Source organism: Balearica regulorum, chromosome 12, assembly GCF_011004875.1.
Source record: "Balearica regulorum gibbericeps isolate bBalReg1 chromosome 12, bBalReg1.pri, whole genome shotgun sequence".
In the NCBI taxonomy this organism is placed as follows: Eukaryota; Metazoa; Chordata; class Aves; order Gruiformes; family Gruidae; genus Balearica; species Balearica regulorum.
In genome coordinates, this window is record NC_046195.1 from 13,488,126 (window position 1) to 13,510,907 (window position 22,782).

At 36.3% G+C, this 22,782-nt stretch overlaps 1 protein-coding gene across 1 annotated transcript in view; it reads left to right on the plus strand.

Moving 5' to 3' along the window:
* Positions 1 to 22,782, plus strand: part of EFL1 (elongation factor like GTPase 1) — a 77,200-nt gene that overhangs the window by 27,911 nt on the left and 26,507 nt on the right. Inside the window, exon 16 of the mRNA XM_075764068.1 lies at positions 22,541 to 22,672. Coding sequence (XP_075620183.1) covers positions 22,541 to 22,672 — 132 coding nt within the window. The remainder of the gene's footprint in view (positions 1 to 22,540; positions 22,673 to 22,782) is intronic.

A 22,782-nucleotide genomic window follows, 5' to 3' on the forward strand; every position in this document is an offset into this window, starting at 1 on the left:
TGTAGATAGGTAGTTAAACCAGGCAAAGGAAAAGTACAAATACAGGAAGACTGTCATTTTGTAACACTTATTCTGATATTTTTGTGGTTGAAGATGATAAAAAGAACTTAATGGGTGATGCCCAATGTGACAAGGGAAAAATTAGAAGGCAATACATAAGGGAAAAGTAATTTGGGCTCATAAGTAAAAATTGAGCAAGTACATGCTCTCCAGATGCGCATAATAGCTTCCTTTTCCCCTCTTTTTGTTATTTTTCTTGTTGCTGTCCTGTAATTGAAGGCAAAATGCCTTTTTTGTTCTCTGCAAAAAAAAAAAAGGAGAGGTTTGGTAACAAAAACAGTTGTTGGAGTTAGTATAAACATGTATTTTAAATGGGCAAAGAGAAGTGGTGTGTTTTTGTGATACCATGCACAGAAGAAAGGCCTAGGATTCCTGTGCTGGGTATTGATTCTTATTTGTAAGTAGCATAAACAAACATTGATGTAAAAATCAAGGAACGTGTTTCTGAAAACACTGGTTTAGGTACTTATACAAGTACCTAAACATGCTGATATAAATGAATAGTGTTGTGGTTGTTGGTTTTTTTTTAAACTTAGCTCAGTGTGATACGTTTTTGTTAATTGGAATAAATTTAATCTCAAGGCATGTTGCGCATGCATGCTCATGCACGTGCAAACACATCAGTTCAGAATAACATGCATCTTAAAATGGACATGCATACGTTTTATCCACAAGTTCTACAGGAATAGTCTTGTGTTTGCTAGTGTACAAAAACCAGATTTTTCTCAGAGTTGCCTATATGACTATTTATGTGCTTTTTGTGTTTTGTTGAATATTGTTCAAAGCAAAGCTTTTCCCTTACCACTAGATTTGTAGTGCCTTAGTGTAATGCTCATAGGAGGCCAGATGATTTCCTGAATATTTTCAAATGCAGTTAGCTATGTGAATATCAAGTGTTCTACCAAATTAAGAGCGTTTGTTTCTTGAACTTACCAAATGACGTTGTTGAAAGCAGGAATCGAGAAGTCTCTCCTGTTGCCAGCTCGCTATGAACTCACTTCCTACATGACAGACTGCTGTGTACCTTGGTTTCTCTGTTTCTCAAATGCTTATTTTGCCATATAATGTTCTTTCATGTTTTAATTATTTGTAAAGCACTTATAGGATTCTCGACATGTAAAATTTCCCATGGTATGGGAAATGTAGGTGATTATGGATTCATACTTCTGGAATTTTTTTGGTACTTTTCTGAAGATAGGTGCCATACAGCTGCAGTTAGCCTGAAGAGCCGGTATGAAGTAGTATAGCTAACCTCATTAAAAGGCATCTAACAAGCATTTTATTCCTTTAGGACTTCATCGAACAATTTAGGAGCTTTTAATAAGCAGCCTCTGTTAAGAGCAAAGAGCAGCTGCAAGCAGCAATGCCGTTTTAAAGGCCCAGAATGGCTTTCTAGGACTGATGCCAACTAGCAAGCATTACCACCTTCTGTGAAAGCCCTAGGAACAGTCCTGCTGTTGCACCAGCCTTTTATTTCTGTGCAAACATTTGGTGGGCTAATTTCACTCTCTGAATCAGTAATGTGATTATTTAAAAAAAAATAAAAAAATAAAATAGCCAGCTTGAAGTGATTCCAGCTGCATGGGCCGTCTCATCTCAGCATACTATGATCAGTTGAACACTGGAGGGCAGCCTTTCTCAAGAATGTTACTGAAATTAGCCAAAAATAGTGAATGAAACAAAGAAAACTCAAACCTTTGTCTTCAGTTTTGGAATAATTACAATTTTTATCGCTAACTGCAATCTTGCAACCCCGATAAAATAACCTTGCATTTTTAAGTAGTTTATAGTAATCCAGCACTGTTCAGGAAACGGTATATAATTGAATGGATTTTGTTATTGAATGACATTTTATCTCTGTGAACTGTTGAGTTCACGTGACATCATTGTATCTACATTAATTTCCTACCCAATCAATGTTTTTATTGTTGAAAAAAATAAATATGTTCAAGTTTTTTCTTTGAGCTAAGGACATGATAGTTAATGTGCTGTTTGGCCTCTTTCAGTGCTGGAAACTGAAACCATTTTCTTAACTCTGTTTTTGCTGTAGTGGACTTGATCCCTTTGCGATTACTGCTCTTTGCTGTGTGTGGTTTCAACAAGCAGGCTGAGTAATTTCTGTTGCTTATTGGGCAATGTAACATAACATGTTGTACAGCTAATGAACTGGTATCAAATGAAATTAGAAGCATATTTTGCTGGTCATCTGATAAGTTTCCTTTACCCTGTTTGCCTTACTACTTCTGCTGGGGTTTTTTTGTGATTCTGTTTCAGGGGATTTGACTTGACAAAGCTTATTGCAAAAGATGTGATTCATACCTTGTTTTCAAATCTATATCAACATATCACTGGAGAGGAAAAAATATGACACATCTTAGGTCAGAGGTATAGCACTGACGTGTCTTTATTGACCCAGCTAAGGGTTTGGGGGGAAGAATACTTTGAATGGTTAATAGTTTCCTTATAAAACCTTTTTAGGTTGGGTGGTTTTTTTTAAATTTATATTGAAGATTTTAAATTGCTTTTTTGAGTAGTTACATTTTTCTATTTTTCTAACTGTAGCTTCTTAGGACTATAAAAGGAAATCGTAAGTGTAGTAATTCTTTCTGAAGAAAACCACTTTTAAATTCTCTAGTGCTTCTGGAATGTTCTCTGCTCTAATTTTCAGGGGTTTATTATGAGATCTTAAAAATATGTTTAGTCTTGCACTGGAATACAAGGAGGTTTTTTTGTCATATTTAAAAATTGAGCTATATAAGATTATTTAAGCTAAAGTCATAATACATTCTTCTAGCCAAAAATGCCTTTAAGTTTGCTCTTGACCACTGTTGGATTATAATGTCAAAAAATTCAAATAATTAAATTTTTGAGGAAAGGAGAGAATGCAGTGAAACATTCTGTATCAATTTTAAAGTAACTTTCAATTATAATCTGTAAAATCTGAGCTTTCATGTAAATGAAAATTAGATTTCTAAATAATCTTCTAAATGTGAGGCAACTGCTTCTCTGATTCTTTGGACTTTGTATGCAGACAGATACTGCTGATGCTTGAGGTTTCCCATATTGTACCAGAAAGAAAACTGCCCAGACTTGTCAGTGTTCGTTGTTGCTACTTACATGCCCATGGGCAGCAGTGGGACTAACAAGAATCAAGACAATTTCATACCATTGCTGCTTGAAGAAACTCACAGCAGAACAGCAGGCACATGCTCTACAACTACTTAATTGAAAAGATCTAGAAATAGACTGGAAAGCGGAGTTGAGGTTCAGGTACTCATCTCTGTTTATCACCCCTGTGTTTGCTTCAGAAAGAAGTGATTTTTGGCCTTGCGACTTCAAATTTATTAGATGCTTATTTTTATACTAACATACATTGATCACAATTCAGGGCTGGTGTTGAAGGAGACTGTCTCCTTTTCCTGGTGTGAGGGTGGAGAATTGACTTATGTAGTCATTGCCTCTGGGCAGATGTTCCTCAGCCTTTCAAAAGCTAACTGTTTGTGGGTTTAGGTCTCAGATACTAGCTGGCTTATCTCCAAAATTTCCAAATCTTCTGTGTGAGTACTCACTTGGGTGTGATTTTTCAAGTCTCTTCAAAATGAGAGGATAGGGATTTTCCCCAGTATTTCACAGCTACTTTTTTTAGTCAACATCAATCTATTATTTTTAGTCTCTCCCTCTATGAAACTGAATATGTCCATGTATAAATAAAGGGAGAACAGTTATCTACAGAAATAGCCGTATTTATTACTCGGCTAATGAACCTCTTGTTCTCAGCATTGGAACAAATAAGAGTGTTAAAGTAGTTAGTATCACTGATGTAAAATAGTAATAAGAAGGCTTAAAGTGAAGTTTCAGATGATTGGCTGAGCTCACATCCGTATGTTGCGTGTGGGAGTTTTTCCAGCATACTGAAATAAATCACTGATGATTTTGGGAAATTACTTCACATTTTTATATCAAGAGCCTGAAAACTATACCTTCCCTCAATCTGCTTATAAGAATTACTTGGAGCATGCTTTTGTACTTGGTGTTTTGTTTTGTTTGTTTCTTGTTTGTTTTTTTTAAACCAGTATCATCTTTAAAACTAGAATGTCAATATTGTTTAATAGGTGGTAGCTTATAGTATAGCTGTGTGCTCTATCCTTTCTTACAATGTGATTCTAATGCGAACCATCTAACTTGCCTTAATTGGTTGAAAATCTCTGAAGAGACTTTAGTATCCATTACTAAATGAGGTTCTATGAGAGATGAACCAAAGTGACTTCAGTTTTGTACTCAAACTTGTCAGAATTTTATTTCTAAGAATATCCTGCCTGTTAGTGTCACTGTGAAATATTGGATGAAGTAGTGGGAAACATCAGTTCAGGGATGAACTTGGACACTAGGGCACTAGAGTAAATGACTGAGAGATTCAGCAAGCATACCTAATTTGAGGAATTGGTGTTTGAGTTTAGTTTTCACCAGAGGTGTAGATTACCTGATTTACCAAGAATCTGTATTTAGACTATAGTATTGAACCTTTTATCCCTCTGTACAAAGTGGTATTAGGCTTGTTTTCCTACTTCTGAATTAAACACACTGGATAATTCCCTCTGCAGAAGTAGTTTGCTGTAAAACTCAGACTTTCAGAAAGCTATTTTAAAGGGGCATTTCCTTTGTTTAGTGTGGCTGTGGGTTTTCTAAAATTCAAACTGAGAACATGCAGTGTCATTTCAGGAATAGGTACAAAATAATCACTTTAACTGCAAATAAGTTTGAAAATATATACCTTATTACATGTAAATTCATGTATAGCAATTCAGACATAGTAAAGGCATCATAAATCAAATCTGTGTACAATTACCATTGCAGGAAAGAAGTTTTATTCCTAAAGGATTTTAAATTTTGCAATGTTATTTATGGAAAATACACCTCTCATGTTACTGTGATGGTGTACTTGAATCAGATAGTGGCGTGTTTGAAAAGAAGTGTGTACTCTTCATCAGCTGTCTATTCCTTTAGCTGTTCTGGTCAGGTAAAGTTCAATTTCTGTCAGATGAATGAAGCTTTTCAGCTTCACAGCAAAGGTAGTCAATTCGTGTACTAAAAGGTAGTTGTAAAATGTAGATGTTTGTCATAGCATCAAGTCATTGTATACTTCGGGGCAGATAACAATGAAAATGTCGCTGGAATACTGTCTCATAGGTATTGTTTAGGCTAGACTTTTACTTAAATGTGGAATTGTACAGACATTGAAGGATGTAAACCTTAGATTAAATAGTGAAATTATCAGTTTAGATAATCTTTGTTTTCTGTATCTTGGAGATATGTTTTAGATGTATGTGCATCTCTGTTCCTAACATAGCTTCTCTTTTGCTGGGCCTCATATACAGTGCTGCTGCTTTATCCTTTTGCAGTGTCAGTAAGGACAATGTGCTTTTCCCAACATGTCCTTAAGTAACACAAACTACCCATTTAGATAAGCGTATTAGTGGTACAAAATATTTTCGCTTCTGATGTTATCAGTGTGATATATACTGTGTGTAACTTGGAGGGGGAGTGGAGAAGAAACTTGGATCTAGAAATTATTGTCTCAAAATGTTATCCTCTCTGTGCCCTGTAGGAGGCAGTGAATGAGTGGTGGATAAAAGTTTTTCTAGGCAGGGTAGGTTTTGTAGGTTAAATCTAGTTTGTCACTATTTTTGCATAGTTCTCGACTTCGGAGTAATTTCTCTTAAATCTTACCTTTTTCAGCTTTAGTACATCAGGAAGTTGTTCTCTGTATATGTGGTTTTTAGCAATAGAAAATTTATAATTCTCTTGAATTTGTAATGTTCTCTATTTCCGTAGAATGTCTTTTCCAAGGTTACACAAAACTGAAACTCCTTTACATGGCTTTGATTGAATAAGGCTTTTTTCCATCTTTATCTTTTAAACAAGTATCATATGAACAAAACAGTTCTGAAGAAAAAAAATCATGGTTTTCTTTGTTTTTCACTGAGTTTGTTTCTCATGACATATGCACAGCTATCTGATAAGGATTATATTTTAAATTGAATATCAAATGATCTCAGTCTTCAGAGCATCTGAATTATGATGATGATTCCTTGACAAATTAGGGGAGTTAGAGTTGTCATGTAATTTTCCGTATGTTTCTTTACTAGAAGTGTAAATAGGAACCATGTAACTTGTTTTAGCCTTTAAACTGTTTTCTTATTCACATTTACTGTGAAGCCAGAGGGCACTGTTTTTCATACAGTTCAAAAGTGTGTAGTTATTTCAGTTTTGGGTAAAGGTCTCACATGGATCCACTGTACTGTCAGTGTAGTAAAAACTTTGGATTATGGTTTTTAATGTGCATTTCTTCATGCAGAAAATCTACAAATGTTTTGCCTTGAAATGAAATTAACCTCACAGAGTATTCTGAAAGCCAAAAATCTGCAATCAGTGTGGTGCCTACTTACTAGCTCCACTCAGAAATAATGTACTAGTTTCAGAGTCAGTGTAGTGTTAAGTCAAGTCACTGTCATGAAAACATCTTGTTTAGCTTCCTTTTTTCTTTGATACTTCCTCTGTCCTGAGAAGAGCTACTGTAGTTTTATGTGAAAAAGAGATGGGAAAACTCCTCTCTGAATGTTTCTTTAATTTTCATGGCGACACTAATTGCCTTCTGCACAGAGTAATAGCCAGGCAGTAGAAATTAGGCTGGACCTCCCTCAGCTCTTGGAGTGTTTACATGGCTCTGAAATCTACCCTTTTTTCCCCTAAGCTCCCCACCCCAAATCTTAGTGTTAACCTCATGTTTTCTCTTTGGATTCCACTTTTCTCTCTGCCTTTCCATCTGTTAGTCTTTCTACCTCAGCTTTTGTTTTGATTACCTTAGCTATCCCATGTCAATAAAGAAAGACTACATGAGAATATTTTAGTTAACCACAACTTAAGAAAATGGAAAAGCTCTTCTCCTAAGTGGCATTGTTTATGCAATATAAACCTCTAATCCATGAGGGCAATTTATTTGAATGTGTTTTAAATTCCTGCTAGAGCGCTTCCTAATCTTAGCCAGGCCTCCTGTGTAAAGGAGAGAGGAGCAGGATACACACTTTTCTACCCGCACGTGAAGAAGTGTTTGTGTTGTTGTGTAATAGACATAGTGCCTGTAATATACAGCAGTCTGTAGTTACCATCTGTAGTTGTGAAATGCCTCCACTTCTACATTTGAACTAGCTACAAAAGCCTTTTATTACTTTGTATATTTCTCTTTTGCTTCCATTGCCTGTTTTTACCAACATTTCTTCAAGGAGTTCAGAAAAAGCAGGGAGGGGGTTGCAGTGAGGGCATGGGAGTCCGAGTGAGAAAGACCAGTTTGGAATGAATTCTGCGCAGAACCCCACCGATCATGAGCACAGTTGCAGAGAATCGAAATCCTGTGTAACAAATGGGAAGGTTATGAAGTCAAGATTGTTAATAAAGGCTGTGTTTTAGTGAGTTATTTTCTAAATATTTTCCCAAGATTTTGACGTTGTTTTGTGCTTCACATTAAATTGCAAAAGTGTTGTGAGGGTTGTTTGGCCTGTATCAGGGTGTGAGTCATGGAGTTGGCTTTGTCTGGCTGGTGAACTGTGGGGGGGGGTTAAGGCAGAGCTATATTTAGGAGTATCAACTGATGTCAAACTGTGGAGCACTGCTAAACAACAGTGTTAAAGGGGCAGCACTGGATAGTTTAGGCTCAAGGTTTAGGTTGTTTGTAGTGGTTTATCATTTAGTAAATAATTGGAAAAGCTGATATTTACTAGAAATATTTTTCTGCAGAGGTTGCAAGCCAAGCAGTGTGAATTTCAACTCCATTTGTACTTAACTAGTCATAGCTAGTTTCTAGTTTCATTGTCAAAACTGTATGAATTGAAAATAGCAAGCATAGATAAAACTTACAGTTTCACCTCATAGGTTTCAGAATCTGAATTTGTAAGAATTTGTTATTTATAAAGAGTTGTGTAATTTCAGTTATAGTTAGATAGGGGTAATGTTTTAGGGACTGTTACTGTTGAGTTTTTGTCTTAAGATGCAGCACAGCTGCTGACTTTCATTGATTGTATTTTGGAATTTTGACATGGATACCTGGAACCAAATTTAGGTATCTTTGTGCGTCTAACTAAGACTAAAAGAAATACGGTTCTTTTCTAAGGTTTCTTGTTCCCTGCTATCTAATTCTCTCTAGTGAGGTCTGTTATTTGTCTAGGCAAAATTCAAGCTAGTGATTTTAAAAGATTTCCATTTTCCAAGGCTGCTCTTCTGTCACAACTGTCACGGACTCTAGCTAGTGGTTTTAGTGGGGTTTTGCATTTGATAGCTTTGATTTGTGCAGGCATGTTTTGGTAGATAATTCACCTAATTTGGTAATGAGCACTTTATATTGCTGTCTTTGTTTCTGGGCCAGTCTGTGTGAAGACAGTGAGATCGCAATAGGAAAATTGCAATGAATTTAAGGACTCCAGCTGAGACATGAGTGAAAGTTGTGGGTTGTTGTTGTTTTTTTCTTACAGAATGGAGAGATTTCTGTCATCCTAATGAATTTGAAGAGGGCAGATTTTTCAAAGGCATTTAATGTTGGTTTAAGCACGCTATTACTGACTTGATTGTAGGCAGACCTGAGCCAAGGCCATGTACTGGTGGGGAAATATAAAAACCACACTTGGAATGTATAAATTACACAGTTGTTTAAGTTAATGTACAGGGAATAAGTCAGATTATCTGTTACTGTCATTTTAGGCTTCATTGGCTAAAGTATTGTCATTGCCAGCTCCGACAGAAGTCTGTTTCGGTGACTAATTGGATTTCTGAAACATAGTATTGAGCAACAAATGTTCATTTAAATACTTCATGTTTTCCAAGCGTCATATGGTAAGGTTTGTACAAATCACGGTTTGTGCAATATTGAAGTATCGGGTCAACCATTGTGAGTTGCATGACTGTGAACTCGTTAATCTAAATGAAAATGCAAACTTGCTAGTTCTTGTTACATCAGTTATTGCACTTACACATCAGCAGAGACATTCAAACTGATTCCCCCCTCTTTAGTCTGCTGTAACTGTTGAGGGACAAGGAAGTTGAAAGCACACGTGATGAATTCTAAAGATAGCCTACATGGTTCATTGATGCGAAGAGCTGTGTATTGAGAAGCTTTCAAAATGGGCCCTAAAATGTATCGAATGCTGATGGCTACATTTTTCAGAGCTTTTACACAAAACACTAATTGTTTTGTGACGTGCTCAAAAAACAAGTTCTCTGAGCAGTGATACTAACAAAGTCTGGATTCCTGTGGACTGGTGTCCTTAAAATCCTCGGCTTCCCTCTAAGCTACGCCTATCCCACAGTTGTGTGTGTCCCAGTTGGCCAGCCAGGATGCGTGTGCTGGTCACCAGGCAGCTGCTTCCAAGCGGGATATGTAATGATTGTGTTTCGCCTGCCCTTTTTTCAGTGAGCTCACCAATTTTGGTCTCCCTTCGGTACTTAGCCATTGATTTTACATAAGTTGTGGAAACTTAATTATATCTGAACCCTTACCTCCCTCTCACTGGTAAACTTAGTGGAAATTGACAACATATTTAAAAGTTGTTGAGGGGAGACTGTGTGATTAGAGGAGTTGTGTTTACTTTGGAAATGAGACTAAAAACACACTCCATTTTTAAGAGGATCTTTTGTGTACATAATCCCATCAGGAAGTATGACATGTCTTGGAAGCGTTGCTTCTTAACCAAAAAAAAGTCATTTAAGTAATCAGCCATTTTTAGCAGAAATGCTTTTTGTTTTTAGTAGAAGGTTCATCTACCCAGAACTCTTCCAAAGCATTTAAAGCTGTTATCTAGCAGTGGCAAATGGCCGTGTTTCTTTTGTTTGGAAAGGCAGCTGACATTCTATGTTGTAAGGTTTTGCTTTGTCTTGAAGCAGCAGGCGAGTCACTGCTGTTGCTTCTGGGTGATACATGATACCACATATGTGGACTCTTCTGCTTACTCAGCAAAATGTTTGCCAGACTGGTCTAGTTTCTGAGGGGGTAGTGGTGGGGCATGGAGACAAATTAACTTGTTTCAGGACCATGAGATGCTAGCTCCACTTTCTGTATGGATGAGAGGGGGAAAAAAGGTCTCTTAACTAGTTTTATTATATGCTGATTGTTAAACCTGTATTTCTGGTTGGCTTCATCGTGCCATAGGAGTTTCACTGTGATTAATATGTTGATTAGCTTTTTCTTGGACAGCATGTCAGAAGCAGTGTCTCTTAGAAATGTATTAATGCTTCCTTAGTTGAGGGACTAAAAATTGGGTGAGAAGGGAAATTGCCTTTTTATTAGGTTGATTTTACTCTGTTTATTTAGTATTCTGAATTGGCTCACCCAGAGTCTGACAAATGCTAGTGCTGCTGCTGGGCAGCATGAACTGGGGGCAGGATTCCTTTTCGATAGCAGCTGGCTGTTAGGTCATCCTAGCTGCGTTTGAGATGGTGTTCTTAGACTACCTTTTGGAATGGGTTCTCTTTTCCTTTCATCCTCTAATGCAAATGAAGCACTTGGTGACTGGTGTTATTACTGCTGAAAAGGAAATTAAATACTAAGAGTTTTACAGAACTGGAGATACTAAAGCTCCAAGCTCCCTTCCTGGTATCTTTTTCAGTATAAGACTTATGCCTGTTTTTAACAGATGAAGAGAGCAATGTTGGGGATGTTATCATTGCATGTAGACTGATGGGATGTAAATAAAATTAAATCGTATTAGTTACTTTTTTGCAAGGGGGCATTAAAAATCAAGATTAGTTCCATTTAATTATTTTGCTCCGTTTTGAAATAGAGCAATGTTTTAATGACCAATTAAATTATGTGTCTTCTGTAGTAGTCTTAAGAATTCTCGTATTTTAGGAATGATCTGTATATTTTTTCCCATTTTCTTTTTGACCTAGAGCTAATAAAAGTTAATATTTTGCAGTATTTTAGCAAGTCAAAGTTATATGGACTATGAATTTCAGTACTAACTCTTAATGATACATTAACTGAAGTAATTGGAAATTAGAGGGGATATGTCAGTCTTTTTTCCTTTGGGGAAAAAAGTTTGGGGAGATAAGGAGTAGTAGTCTTAATGTTTTAGGGGGGTTTTTGTAGTGTTTTAAATAGACATGATTTTGGTATGCTTAGTTTACACAGATACAGACTGCCAGAAATACTTAATGTGAAGCTGACTTGTAAAATTCATGATTTAAGTATAGCTTTATTTTGTGGAAAAATAAGAATTTTTTTTATTGCTGTGACAAAGCTCTGTGTTAACCAGAATAATGATGGGCTAGCAGAACATTTTCTCCAGAATTTTATTATTTTGGATTTCTTAGGTACTTTTGTTGATGATTAATGTGTGTGGTTTGAAATAACTTTCTGGAATTCTTTATCTATTTTTCACTCAAAGTTTGTCAGTATTCTAGCTCAATTTTATTTGATGTGTTTTGAGCGTATCTCTGCCTTTCACTCTGAGATCAGTATTAATGGCCCAGTTGTAGGTTTTCATGTGGCAGTAATTTTATTTTTTTTTTATTTGAATGCATTTTCTGTTTATTTTAGAATTTATTTTACTATTAAATTGGAGCTGCTGATATAAGAAGTGTATTTAAGGCATTCCCTGTTCCCCCTCATGCCATCTGTTTGTACACCCATTATGTCAAATAGTCCCAATTTGAGGCATTGGAAAGGTTCATTCTTTTGTTAAAATCTTTCTTCTAATTAATTATTCCCCTAAATATTATTGCTTGTAATGGCAAATGAGCTATTTGAAAGTTTCTTTCAGCTTTTTATCTTTCTTGAAAATTATTGTATTCAAAATAAACATCAACTTCTGCATACTGTAGACTGAAATGATCCATTATTCATTGTAGTTTGGAACAGTTCAAGCCATATTTCCCAAGGCAACAAAATAAGCAAGCAGAAATCACTTATAGGGAGATGTAAGGGGGACAGCGGGGTTGCCTTTAAAGGAGAGTATTAGATATTGGGTCAGGTCTTGGAAAATTGAATTTTAATTAGTTACTCGCATGTCTTACAAGTTAACAGGATAAATGGTCAATGACTCAGTAGGGCATTTCCCACAGGATATTGTACACATTTGGTAATTAGTATGCTGCTTCTGCTTGTGATGTCTGAAATATCCTAGGAACTGATTAGTCTGTCTTTGCATTTACCTGATGTATTGAATGATAAAGGCCTCATATTCTTTTTTTTAACTGATGAAATGTAAATCAAGTATATTGGGATTCTACAGTTAAACAAATTCTAAAATCAACACAAGGGTGGACAAAATTTAATGAGCTTTTAGACTAACTACCATTGTCTTTTGTAATTGGTACTTCTAGTAGTAGATTCTAAATTCCCCATATACCTAGGATATGTAATGCAGAACTTGTAGCAATATGTTCGTGTAGCTTTTTCTAGGCAAACATGACAAAACCTCCAAGACTTTTACAGATTAAAATGAATTCCTTGCCAGATCAGTGCCTGAAGGCCTCATTAATTTTAACACTGCTTATAATTGATTCTGGGAAGTAACAGATGTTACTTATATATTATAAACTTCAATTTATGAAACCAGTATATACATGAAGTCTGCCCATTTTCAGGACACATTACTTAAACTGAATAAAGCCTACAATGGCATTTTCTCTTAATGGTCGGTTGGTTTTTAGACTATGCTCTAACTAGTCTGATTTATGAAGAAATCATTTGATGTAATTGATCAATTATCTGAGATTAGTTATTGTGCTCTTTTGTGGGAAGCATTTGGACAAGAAATTAGAAGAATTCAGTTTGCTATTGTGCTCAAAACCCTAATGAACTTTAGATCTTCACTCACGTGCATCTTGCCTCAAGTACTCTCATAAAAATGTTAAAATATTGTGTGGGGTTCTTCATGGATAAGATTTATTATCAATTTATGACTTTGTACAAAACAGCTTTATGAAGATTCACTAGCCCCATCTTTTTCTGTCTTCTACAAGGCAGACGTCAACATTATAGCTGAAGTCTTGGAGAGTTTCAATACAGGAATTACAAATGAAAGAACTTTTTTGTGAAATGCTTTTCTCATTGAACCAGTAGAAATCATAAGTAGATGACTAGTATGTGTCTATCTGTGGGACAAAGTAGAAGGGCTTCCTAGCAATATCGAGACCTACACCTGTGAGACATTTCTCATTTCCAAAAAATACATATTCTCTTTAGAGAGCGTAGTTAATGCTGTGTTATCTAGAAGGCTTTCTTTTTCCTTTAAGAGGATTGCTGGGCAAATTTTTTTCTCTTGCATGGGATGTTCCATTTGAATTCAGCTGATCTGTTTTCCAGTACAATATACAATTTCACGAATTTATTTACAAAAGCATATTGACTACTACTAATAAAAACCCCAACAAATCAGCATTTCAGAAAACTTTTAGTTTATCAAAGTAAATATGTTGAAACAACCATTTCTAAATTTGATTTTTTTCAGGGACAAAACCCATGTTGAACTGCCTCTGAAGTTCTGGTAGTCATTTAAAAAAAATTAAGTAAATTCAGCTGCGTTGCTGTCAGGTCAAATTAAAATCATTTATTCAAAGTAATTATAAGTCTAAAAGTTGGTTGGTGTTTCAGAAACCCTTGAATAGTTTTGTATGGTGCTAAATGCTTTCCACATGCTATAATGGAAGTATTAATTTGATGTACAGGCTAACTGAAGTGACTTTCAGTGCCTATGTGGTCACATTGTACAAAGATCTGTCCACATATTTACTGTTGTTAGGTATTGCTGCTTAGAAGTGGTGTCAAGTTGAGCTGGTGTGTGGAAAGGAATTAGAATGTGTGGGCTCAGGCAAAATTTATCACATGTATACTGCTGAGTAGAACTACTAACATTTTTATAGAACCACAAAAGGTACCGTTTAGTGCCTTTATCAAGAATACTTTACAGTTAAAAGGTTAAAGTAACTTAAATTGGAGTAAAGATATTTTTTCTACTTTTTTTTTGTGAAGCTATGAGTGAATTGATTTCATAATAAGTAAAGAGGAGTGGGGGTGGGTTACAGATCTAAGCAGGAACTTTCTTTCTAAGTTTCTGTGATATAATTAAGTTTAACCATAAATATATAAAAATCAGGATCATTTACTTTAGTTTTGAGCTCCAAAACTTAGTATGGCATGACAAATGAAATAATTCTGTAGCATAAGAAAAACATCATTATTAGAAATACTTTCATCTTCTATATTTATTTGCCTCATTAAGCAACTTAAAGAAATCAATATTTCATTTTGACTACACCTATTTATAAACCAAGAAGTCAGATTTGGAATGTTCTGATTTTGGTTTAATTCTGTTTACTTTAAGGTAAATTTGTATTTTAGCAAGCAAATTCCTGACTCAGCTTTGGTGTCTGCTTTTTTCACAAAGACTGGGTGCAGGTAGATCCTTATCGATTCGCTTGATCATTTTAAAGATGTTACCATTTAATGAAAAGGTTTTTTTTAATAGTTTGCTTGAACTTGTTTTTAGTCTGGTCTGAGAAAAGTATAGGAGATCATAATTACAATTTCAACTCAATGAACAAGTTAGGAGACGTATGTTATCATGCAGTCTAAAGACTTAATGAAATATATTGGGTTTTTTTCCCGAAGAATCTCAGCAGGTGATAAATGATGCTTGTTTACTCATTATATATGTTTGCAATCCTCTTCAAAACTATAACCTTGCGATAGGAGATTTTAGTGGAACATGCTATTAGATCATATTATTGCTTTCCTTGCAGTTCTTCTAAAAGCAGACAACTAAGTTCTTTGAACTGCTAGTCTTTTTCCTAAAAGAACTCAATGCACTTTTTCCTCTTTTACTACTCGATGATTCAGTAGTAAAGTATTGAGATGTTTCTTCGCGGACTTGTGGAAGGCATTTGACACTGTCCCGCATTACATCCTTGTCTCTAAATTGGAGAGACATGGATGGACCACTCAGTGGATAAGGAATTGGATGGATGGATGGTCGCACTCAAAAGGGTTGTGGTCAACGGCTCAATGTCCAAGTGGAGACCAGTTACGAGTGGCGTTCCTCAGGGATCGGTGCTGGGACTGGCACTGTTTAACATATTTGTTAGCAACATGGGCAGTGGGATCGAGTGCATCCACAGCAAGTTTGCCAATGACACCAAGCAGTGTGGTGTGGTTGACATGCTGGAGGGAAGGGATGCCATCCAGAGGGAACTTGACAGATGGGAGAGGTGGGCCCATGCGAACTGCATGGAGTTCAACAAGGCCAAGTGCAAGGTCCTGCACGTGGGTCGGCACAATCCCAAGCACGACTATAGGCTGGGCAAGGAATGGATTGAAAGCAGCCTTGAGGAGAAGGACTTGAGGGTATTGATTGATGAGAAGCTCAACACGAGCCGACAGTGTGCGCTTGCAGCCCAGAAAGCCAGCTGTGTCCTGGGCTGCATCAAAAAAGGCGTGACCAGCAGGTCAAGGGAGGTGATCCTGCCCCTCTGCTCTCTTAAGATCCCACCAGGAGTACTGCACCCAGGTCTGGGGTACAAGAAAGACATGGAGCTGTTGGAGCAAGTCCAGAGGAGGCCAGGAAGATGATCAGAGGGCTGGAGCATCTCTCCTATGAGGACAGGCTGAGAGAGTTGGGGTTGTTCAGCCTGGAGAAGAGAAGGCTCTTGGGAGACTTTATAGCACCCTTCCAGTACCTGAAGGGGCCCACAAGAATGCTGGAGAAGGACTGTTTACAAGGGCATGGAGTGATAGGACAAGGGGTAATGGCTTTAAACTAAATGAGGGTAGATTTAGATTAGATATTAGGAAGAAATTCTTCTCTGTGAGGGTGGTGAGGCACTGGACCGGGTTGCCCAGAGAGGTTGTGGAGGCCCCATCCCTGGAAGTATTTAAGACCAGGTTGGATGGGGCTTTGGGCAATGTGGTCTCGTGGAGGGTGTCCCTGCCTGCAGGAGGGGGGTTGGAACTAGATGATCTTTAAGGTCCCTTCCAACCCAAACCATTCTATGATTCTTGTGTCACAAGTCGCTTATTGCATTTAATGTCTTATTGCATGATTGTGTCCCTTGGAGAGAGGGAATTTTGTTATACCATTATCAATAATACGGCTGAGTTTATTCTCATCTGATCAGAAAGTTATGCTCAATTTGTCCTCAGACTGCTGTGGACCTAGAAGTAAGATTCTACAGTACAACTTAACACCTTTGTACTGAGGAACTGAATTCATGTTTCTGCTTGTTAATCTCCAGCACATATTTAGGTAGAACTTGTTTCTTTGAAACTCATGAAGAAACTGAGACAGAGGCTTCTACAGTCTATTGGACACTGGTGATTTTTAGAGATTCAGTTCAAAAAAACCCCATGTTGGGAAGGAGGAAATGAAATACAAAAGAAAGTGTTGAATTAATTTTTTTCTGCAAAATGATTGGAAAGTACTGAGAACAGCTGAAATCATGCACATACTTAACAATATTATGTTTTCCATACAAGCAATATCACTTGCCTTAGAAGCAAGTAAGAACAACTATGGGGAAGTGCACAATTACAGATGAGAAGAGGAGGCTCACCGGCAATCTGTGCTAACATGTGGTCTGTATTATGGAAAAAAGTTGATGAAATCTCAACTAGAATGTGGTCTCTGTCTTGATTTACATTCCCTTCCTTTCCAGAAACAGTTTCTAATATAGAAAGGTCAAGTTCTGCCCTCAGATATCTCTCTGCAGTGCCCATGAGACTCAAGAGAAACATGCTTAAAATCTGAGGCGATAAATGTATAATACAAGGTATTCTTAAGCCATAGGAGCTGCTTGTCCAAAGTCCCTACAGTTACCATCATTTAATCCCAGTAATTTGTAAAATGTTCTAACATTCCTCAAATATAAAAGGTGTACTATTGTAACCAAGTTTAATCCTACCAAAAGCCAGTTTGCCATTGCAAAATCCCTTCACTTTTTTTTAATTCTTTTTTTATTTTTAGGGATAGTAATGGAAGGATGAAGGCTGACACTTAAAGTGTACATGGAAACAGTGAACCAATATTAGTCACCCTAGTAGGCAACAGTGTGCCAATGGTATAATCTTTTCTAGGCTTATGCTAGGTATTGGGAAAAGGAGAATTCTGTGGATAGATTTGAGGGAGAATGATGATTGATATGGAGTTATTTTCATTATTTTTTTTTTATTGTTTTAATATCATTTGGCAAATACATTTTGCCTGTTTTAGTTGGCTTTTAGCCTATTTAAGGAGAAACTGGAAACATCTAAAGCCAATCATATTTTTAAGGTGGATTTCTGAATTTATTTTTTAATACTTGTTTTTTAAAACACCTTTTAAAAATACTTCTTTTCAAATGTCTCTCATTAGGGAGGAAAAAAAAGTATTCGTATTACTGCCCAAAGAAAATTATAGAGGTCTTAGTCTGTTTGTACACTCCCTTTGAAGCAAAAAGCACATGCTCGTTTTAAGATTTCAGATTGCGTAGATTTACAAAAGTTTGCATCACACCTCCTTTTACATGAAAGAGCTTGCATGATCTTTCTTCACTGATACATAGCGCAGTGCATGGAGCATTTAAACCAGGAGGCTTTGCGTATTGTAAAGTCTTAATCTTTCTAAACAAACAACATCGATAAGAAATGATACATTTCAGTGGAGGCAGACCCTCACTGGGAAGATTAATGTTAGCTTTTTGCTTTAGTTCCTTACGAAAGCAGCCGAGGATTCTTAAGTGCTGATATCATCAGTGAAAGAAGATGAAGATCCACTGAACTCATGTGCTGAGGCTTGTAACAATGTGGCAGAAGTAAAATTTAAACAGCTTTCTTTTTTTGATTTTCACACTGCAAACTAGATTATTTCCTTATCTGATGGAAAAAGTTATGCGTGGTGGTTGTGTGCTTCATTTTTTGCATCTTGAAAGAATATTAAATGCTAAATCTTTCTACATCAAGGAAAACTAATTGCATATATCTTCAAATTGATCTATTATGTGTTCAGATCTTTATAGCTGAATTGAGCTGGAAAAGTGTACTTTATCTTTAAAGGCTGCAAAATTAGTGTCTAAGGTATAGTGGTTACCAGCAAGATACAGAACTGAAGAGTAAATGGAGACATGTCTTAAATCTCTTACCCATTTTGAAAATTTCAGTCGTGATGTTCTTACCGATTTTTACCATTTCTATCTTACTGATTTTTACCATTTCTAGCATGTGGTAAAAACACTGGTGATACAAGTAGGTATATACTTGATTTAGTATTCTTATTTTCTAGGGCAAGTAATAGAACTCAACAAAAGAAGGACCTTTGTAAATCTCACGTGCCTCCATCTGTGTAATAATTCTCCCTGATATACACCATAATTTGGTCTCATTTTAAATGACAACCAAACTTGGAAAGTCTTTCTTAACATTATCTCAAAGGCTTTTAATGAGTTCCTTGTCTGTTAAGAGGAAGTCTTATTTTCAACCTACAGATTGACAATTACTATTGAAATAATAACTTTAATATTTAGAAATATATTTATTGTTGGTCACTGTGAATGATTTGTCAGAGTAATCTGGATATAATCTATGTAAAAAGTAAGTGGTTACATTTCTATAAATATGGACAATACTCTTAATATATGCTGGCAACAAGCAGTTTGATAAACAATCGTGTAGGATTGGCTTCTTTAGAACGAGAGAGGTGAGATGATAATTTGTAATCTTTTAAAAATTATATGAAGCATAGAATACTAGGCTGGAAAGGACCTCAAGGATCATCTGGGCCAACCTTTCTTGGCAAAAGCTCAGTCTAGACAAGATGGCCCAGCACCCTGTCCAGCCAAATCTTAAGTGTCCAATGTTGAGGAATCCACCACTTCCCCGGGGAGATTATTCCAATTGTTCTCATTGTGAAAAATTTTCCTCATGTGTCCAATTGCAGTCTCCCCAGGAGTAACTTCTACATCATATTTGAAGTCTTGCCTGTTTCTTTTAAAGATGGTATCAAGTTCGTAGAGCTAATGCTGCTCTGTCTGGGTGTTTCTATCTGAATGTTAAGCTTTGCAAAATTACCTTTCTTTCAGTGAAGTTGTTGGCACATAGTCAGAGCCCTGGCGAGTGGTATTTTTCAGTGCCTGTTATTGTTCAAGACCAGTTGAGTTCAAGTACTGTGTTTCTTTATTGACCAGTAGTATGCGGGAATGCTTTTTCAAAACAGAAATATTATTTTGCAGTAGGAGCAAAGCATTTAGATGACAAATTTCAGAAAAAATAATCTTGTCTCATGCTTAGTGTCACATATCATGTGGTATCCCTTGGTAGGCTTGACTTTTCAGCATGGGTAGCTTGCTTTGCAGTTCTCTACACTGTAATTCCCTTAATCTCAGCAGGACTATGCATGAGAAAAACAGATACTTATAGTAGTAACTGTTTAGTACATATGGCTCTTTGCCTTACATTATAAAATCTGTAACGGTGATTTGGCTCCTGACTGGGAAGAAAAGTCTTTGCTACCAAGTATATTGTTAGAATTAGTGTTACACAGTACATAGCAAAGTATGTGATATTTCTAATAGGGAGTTTTTAATAAATTCTTGTGTCTGAAGTTTACACACTCCCCTGAATAGTCAGAATTCAGCATTTTCTTTTGTATAGAAATTACGTGACACACCGCAGGCTAAAAAGAAGCCATTTCATTATCAAGTTAATACTAATGTTTAAAAATTCCTATAGACATTTCTAACTCCAGCTTCTCTTAAAAATCAATCCATAAATAAAAGCAATGTACAACAAACTGCTTACTGGAGCACATGTCTGTGTGTGACAGACTGCATGCTTTGTAGTCTAGGTTGTTCTTTGAGAGGTGACTATTCAAAAATACTTGCAATGCTTTTTAGCGTTTAATTTTTCAAGCTAACGTAAAATAAAAGAGCAGTAGTTTGTCTCACCTTCCTTGCCTAAGCAGTATTTTTCTTACTTTTGGTTACTTTCTTTTTGAAAATTACGGTACCACAAAAGGAAATGTGAAGTAAAATGTGTGTGTTATAATGGTGTCTTTCTTCAAGGGCTGAACAGGACAAAACCAATCTTAGAATGGAAGGCATACAGGACAAAACCAATCTTAGAATGGAAGGCATATTTATAAGCTTAATTTTGGTGTGGCTTTTCTAACTCCAAGTAATTAACATATTAATATCTTAAGTAGTATGTGTACATTTTGGTGGGATGAACAATAAGTAAGTTTAGGATTGCTGTATCAGCATAATTAGTAGAATTCTTCCATTCCATGTCATGTGGTACTTTGGAATTAGTTGTGTTATGTCTTCGTCTACTATTATTCAGAAAATACATTAGCAGTTACTTACTCATAGTCATATTATGCCAAAAAGTGTCCAAGAACCTTTAATCTATGAATTTTTTTTTGCCAACATTCATTACTAAGAATTTGTAAATTAAATAGATTCATCAGGGCTGGACACTGCTCTATGCTAGCTCACACAGTTAAGCAATTAAAACGCTCAGGTTGTAAGCTTAACAGATTTTCATGAAAACTGACAGTTTTTGATTTTTAGTATATTGTTGTTGCCAGACACTAGTATAATTTGTGTACTTTTACCTTCAAACGCAAAAGAGCAGAGAGCTTTAAGTTTTCGTTATGGTCGTTAAGAGTACTGTAATGTGTGGCAAGAAAAGAGTGAGTTTATCTGAAGTAAGATTGGTAATTTGATTTCTCTGGTTCATGTTACACTGTGAAAAGAAGCTGTTCACCTCCCACTCTAAATAATTTTCTTTTTACCAGCTGGAGAAGATCAGAATAAAATGGACCCATCCCTTTTCTCAGTCCCTGGTGGTAATGATGATCCAGCATTTGTTTTTCATTCAAACCACATGTTGAATAAGTGAAAAAGAGGAAAAACATGCTGGTCATAGGTCAGGTGCAATGCAGAGTTTATACACATTTATTTTCTTTGTAGCATCTGCTATCTTGCATTTAAAGCTGTTGAATGTTGTTCTGCCTCCAGTTATTTTAAGGCAGGTTTTGTTAAAGAGTGACATTTTGGGTTTTGGCATATCCTACTGGCCAGACATTCAGCCTACAGAGCTGTAGAAACAGCCTGATTGTGCAGATGATAACTCTGCACCAGACTGGCTCTTCACAGTTTAAACTCCCTCATGATCTCATAGGGTGGAAGCTTACCCTCTTTGTTTCTGGCTTCAAATAAAGAAGACTAAGCCAAAAAATGAACCTGGAAAAGTTTTAGGGTGATAATGGGGAGCTGGGTTTGAGAACTTCTCTGCTTATCACTACTTGGACATGAAGGGGAGAATGAGGAGGAAGGAGCACAAATACACTGCAATCTACAAATGCAAATTTAATTTTTAAGCAGTATAGATTATGAGCAAAGGTTTCAGTTTTCTTACAATAAGTTACGCGTGCGTTTAGTTTGTACTGTATTAGAAGTACTGCAATGCTCACTGCTTACGATTGAAGGAGAATCGGGAAAAGTGACTATGTATCAATATCAGATTTATTTGTTGTCTTTATTACTCAAACACTTCTGGTAGTGTTTTTATAGCTCTGACTAAATTATGAATGATGTCCTGTTGGTTAGGAATTTGAAGGCAATAATTTCAAATTGTCTTAAATGTGCCAGCCAGCCAGCCAAGACTACATATGCATTTACAGCAGCTATTTTGCAGATTTATAGCTAATATTTTTTCTATATTTTTTCTTATCACTACAATTCACGTTCTGTTTTCTCCAACTTGCCAGCATTATAAAATATATTAGGATTAGAATTAATAGCTTACTATGTGGTAAATTAAATTTTACAAGATTCAAGTTGCAGAAAAGGAGAATCCCAAATGGGCATAAAAGGGGAGTGGGAAGGGGTAGGAAGGAGGGGAAAAAAAAAGCATTCTTCACAATAAGAGTTATTTAGCACTGGATGAGCTTGCCAATAGAGGCTGTACAGTCTTCATCATTAAAGGTTTTAAACTTGACTGGACAAGGCCCTGAGCAACTTGATCTGACTGAAGTTAGCCCTGCTTTGGGCTGGAGGTTGGACTAGATGACCTTTGGAGGGCTCTGGCAATCTAAATTTTTCTAAATTTAAACCACCAAAAATGTCTGAGCTGTACAAAGGATTGGACGTATTAGAAGGGAAATAAGTCCTAATGTCCTTTCTGTTCTTCAGCGTTATAAACATGCCTTTTTAAAATACAGAGCGAATGCAATGGAACTGTGAGACTGCATATCAAATGTCACACCAGAGACTTGAGTACCCAGGTTGTGTACAAATATTTTTAACAGATACTTTAAATGAACAGTGAGTGATTTTTTTAACCTGATTTTTGTAATTAGAATAATTTTGGCTTTTTTTAAACTTGATGTTCACATCTTTAGTCTCATTTAATATGGCAGTGGGTGATTTTTTGTTGTTTTGCTTTACTTTTTCCAATTTCTATTAGGAATAGGAGGCCTGCAGGATTTTGTGCTGAAGTCTGCAACATTGTCAACGTCGCCAGCTTGTCCACCATTTACACCTCTCAACTTTGAAGCTACACCGATTGTACGGGTAGCTGTTGAACCGAAACATCCAAGTAAGTTTAAAGGAGAATGGGGATAGTAACGCAAATTCAGTGTGGTAGCAATGCAGCACCCTTAGTGATTTGGCTAGTTTATTATGTATCCACTGAACCAGAGCCTGACC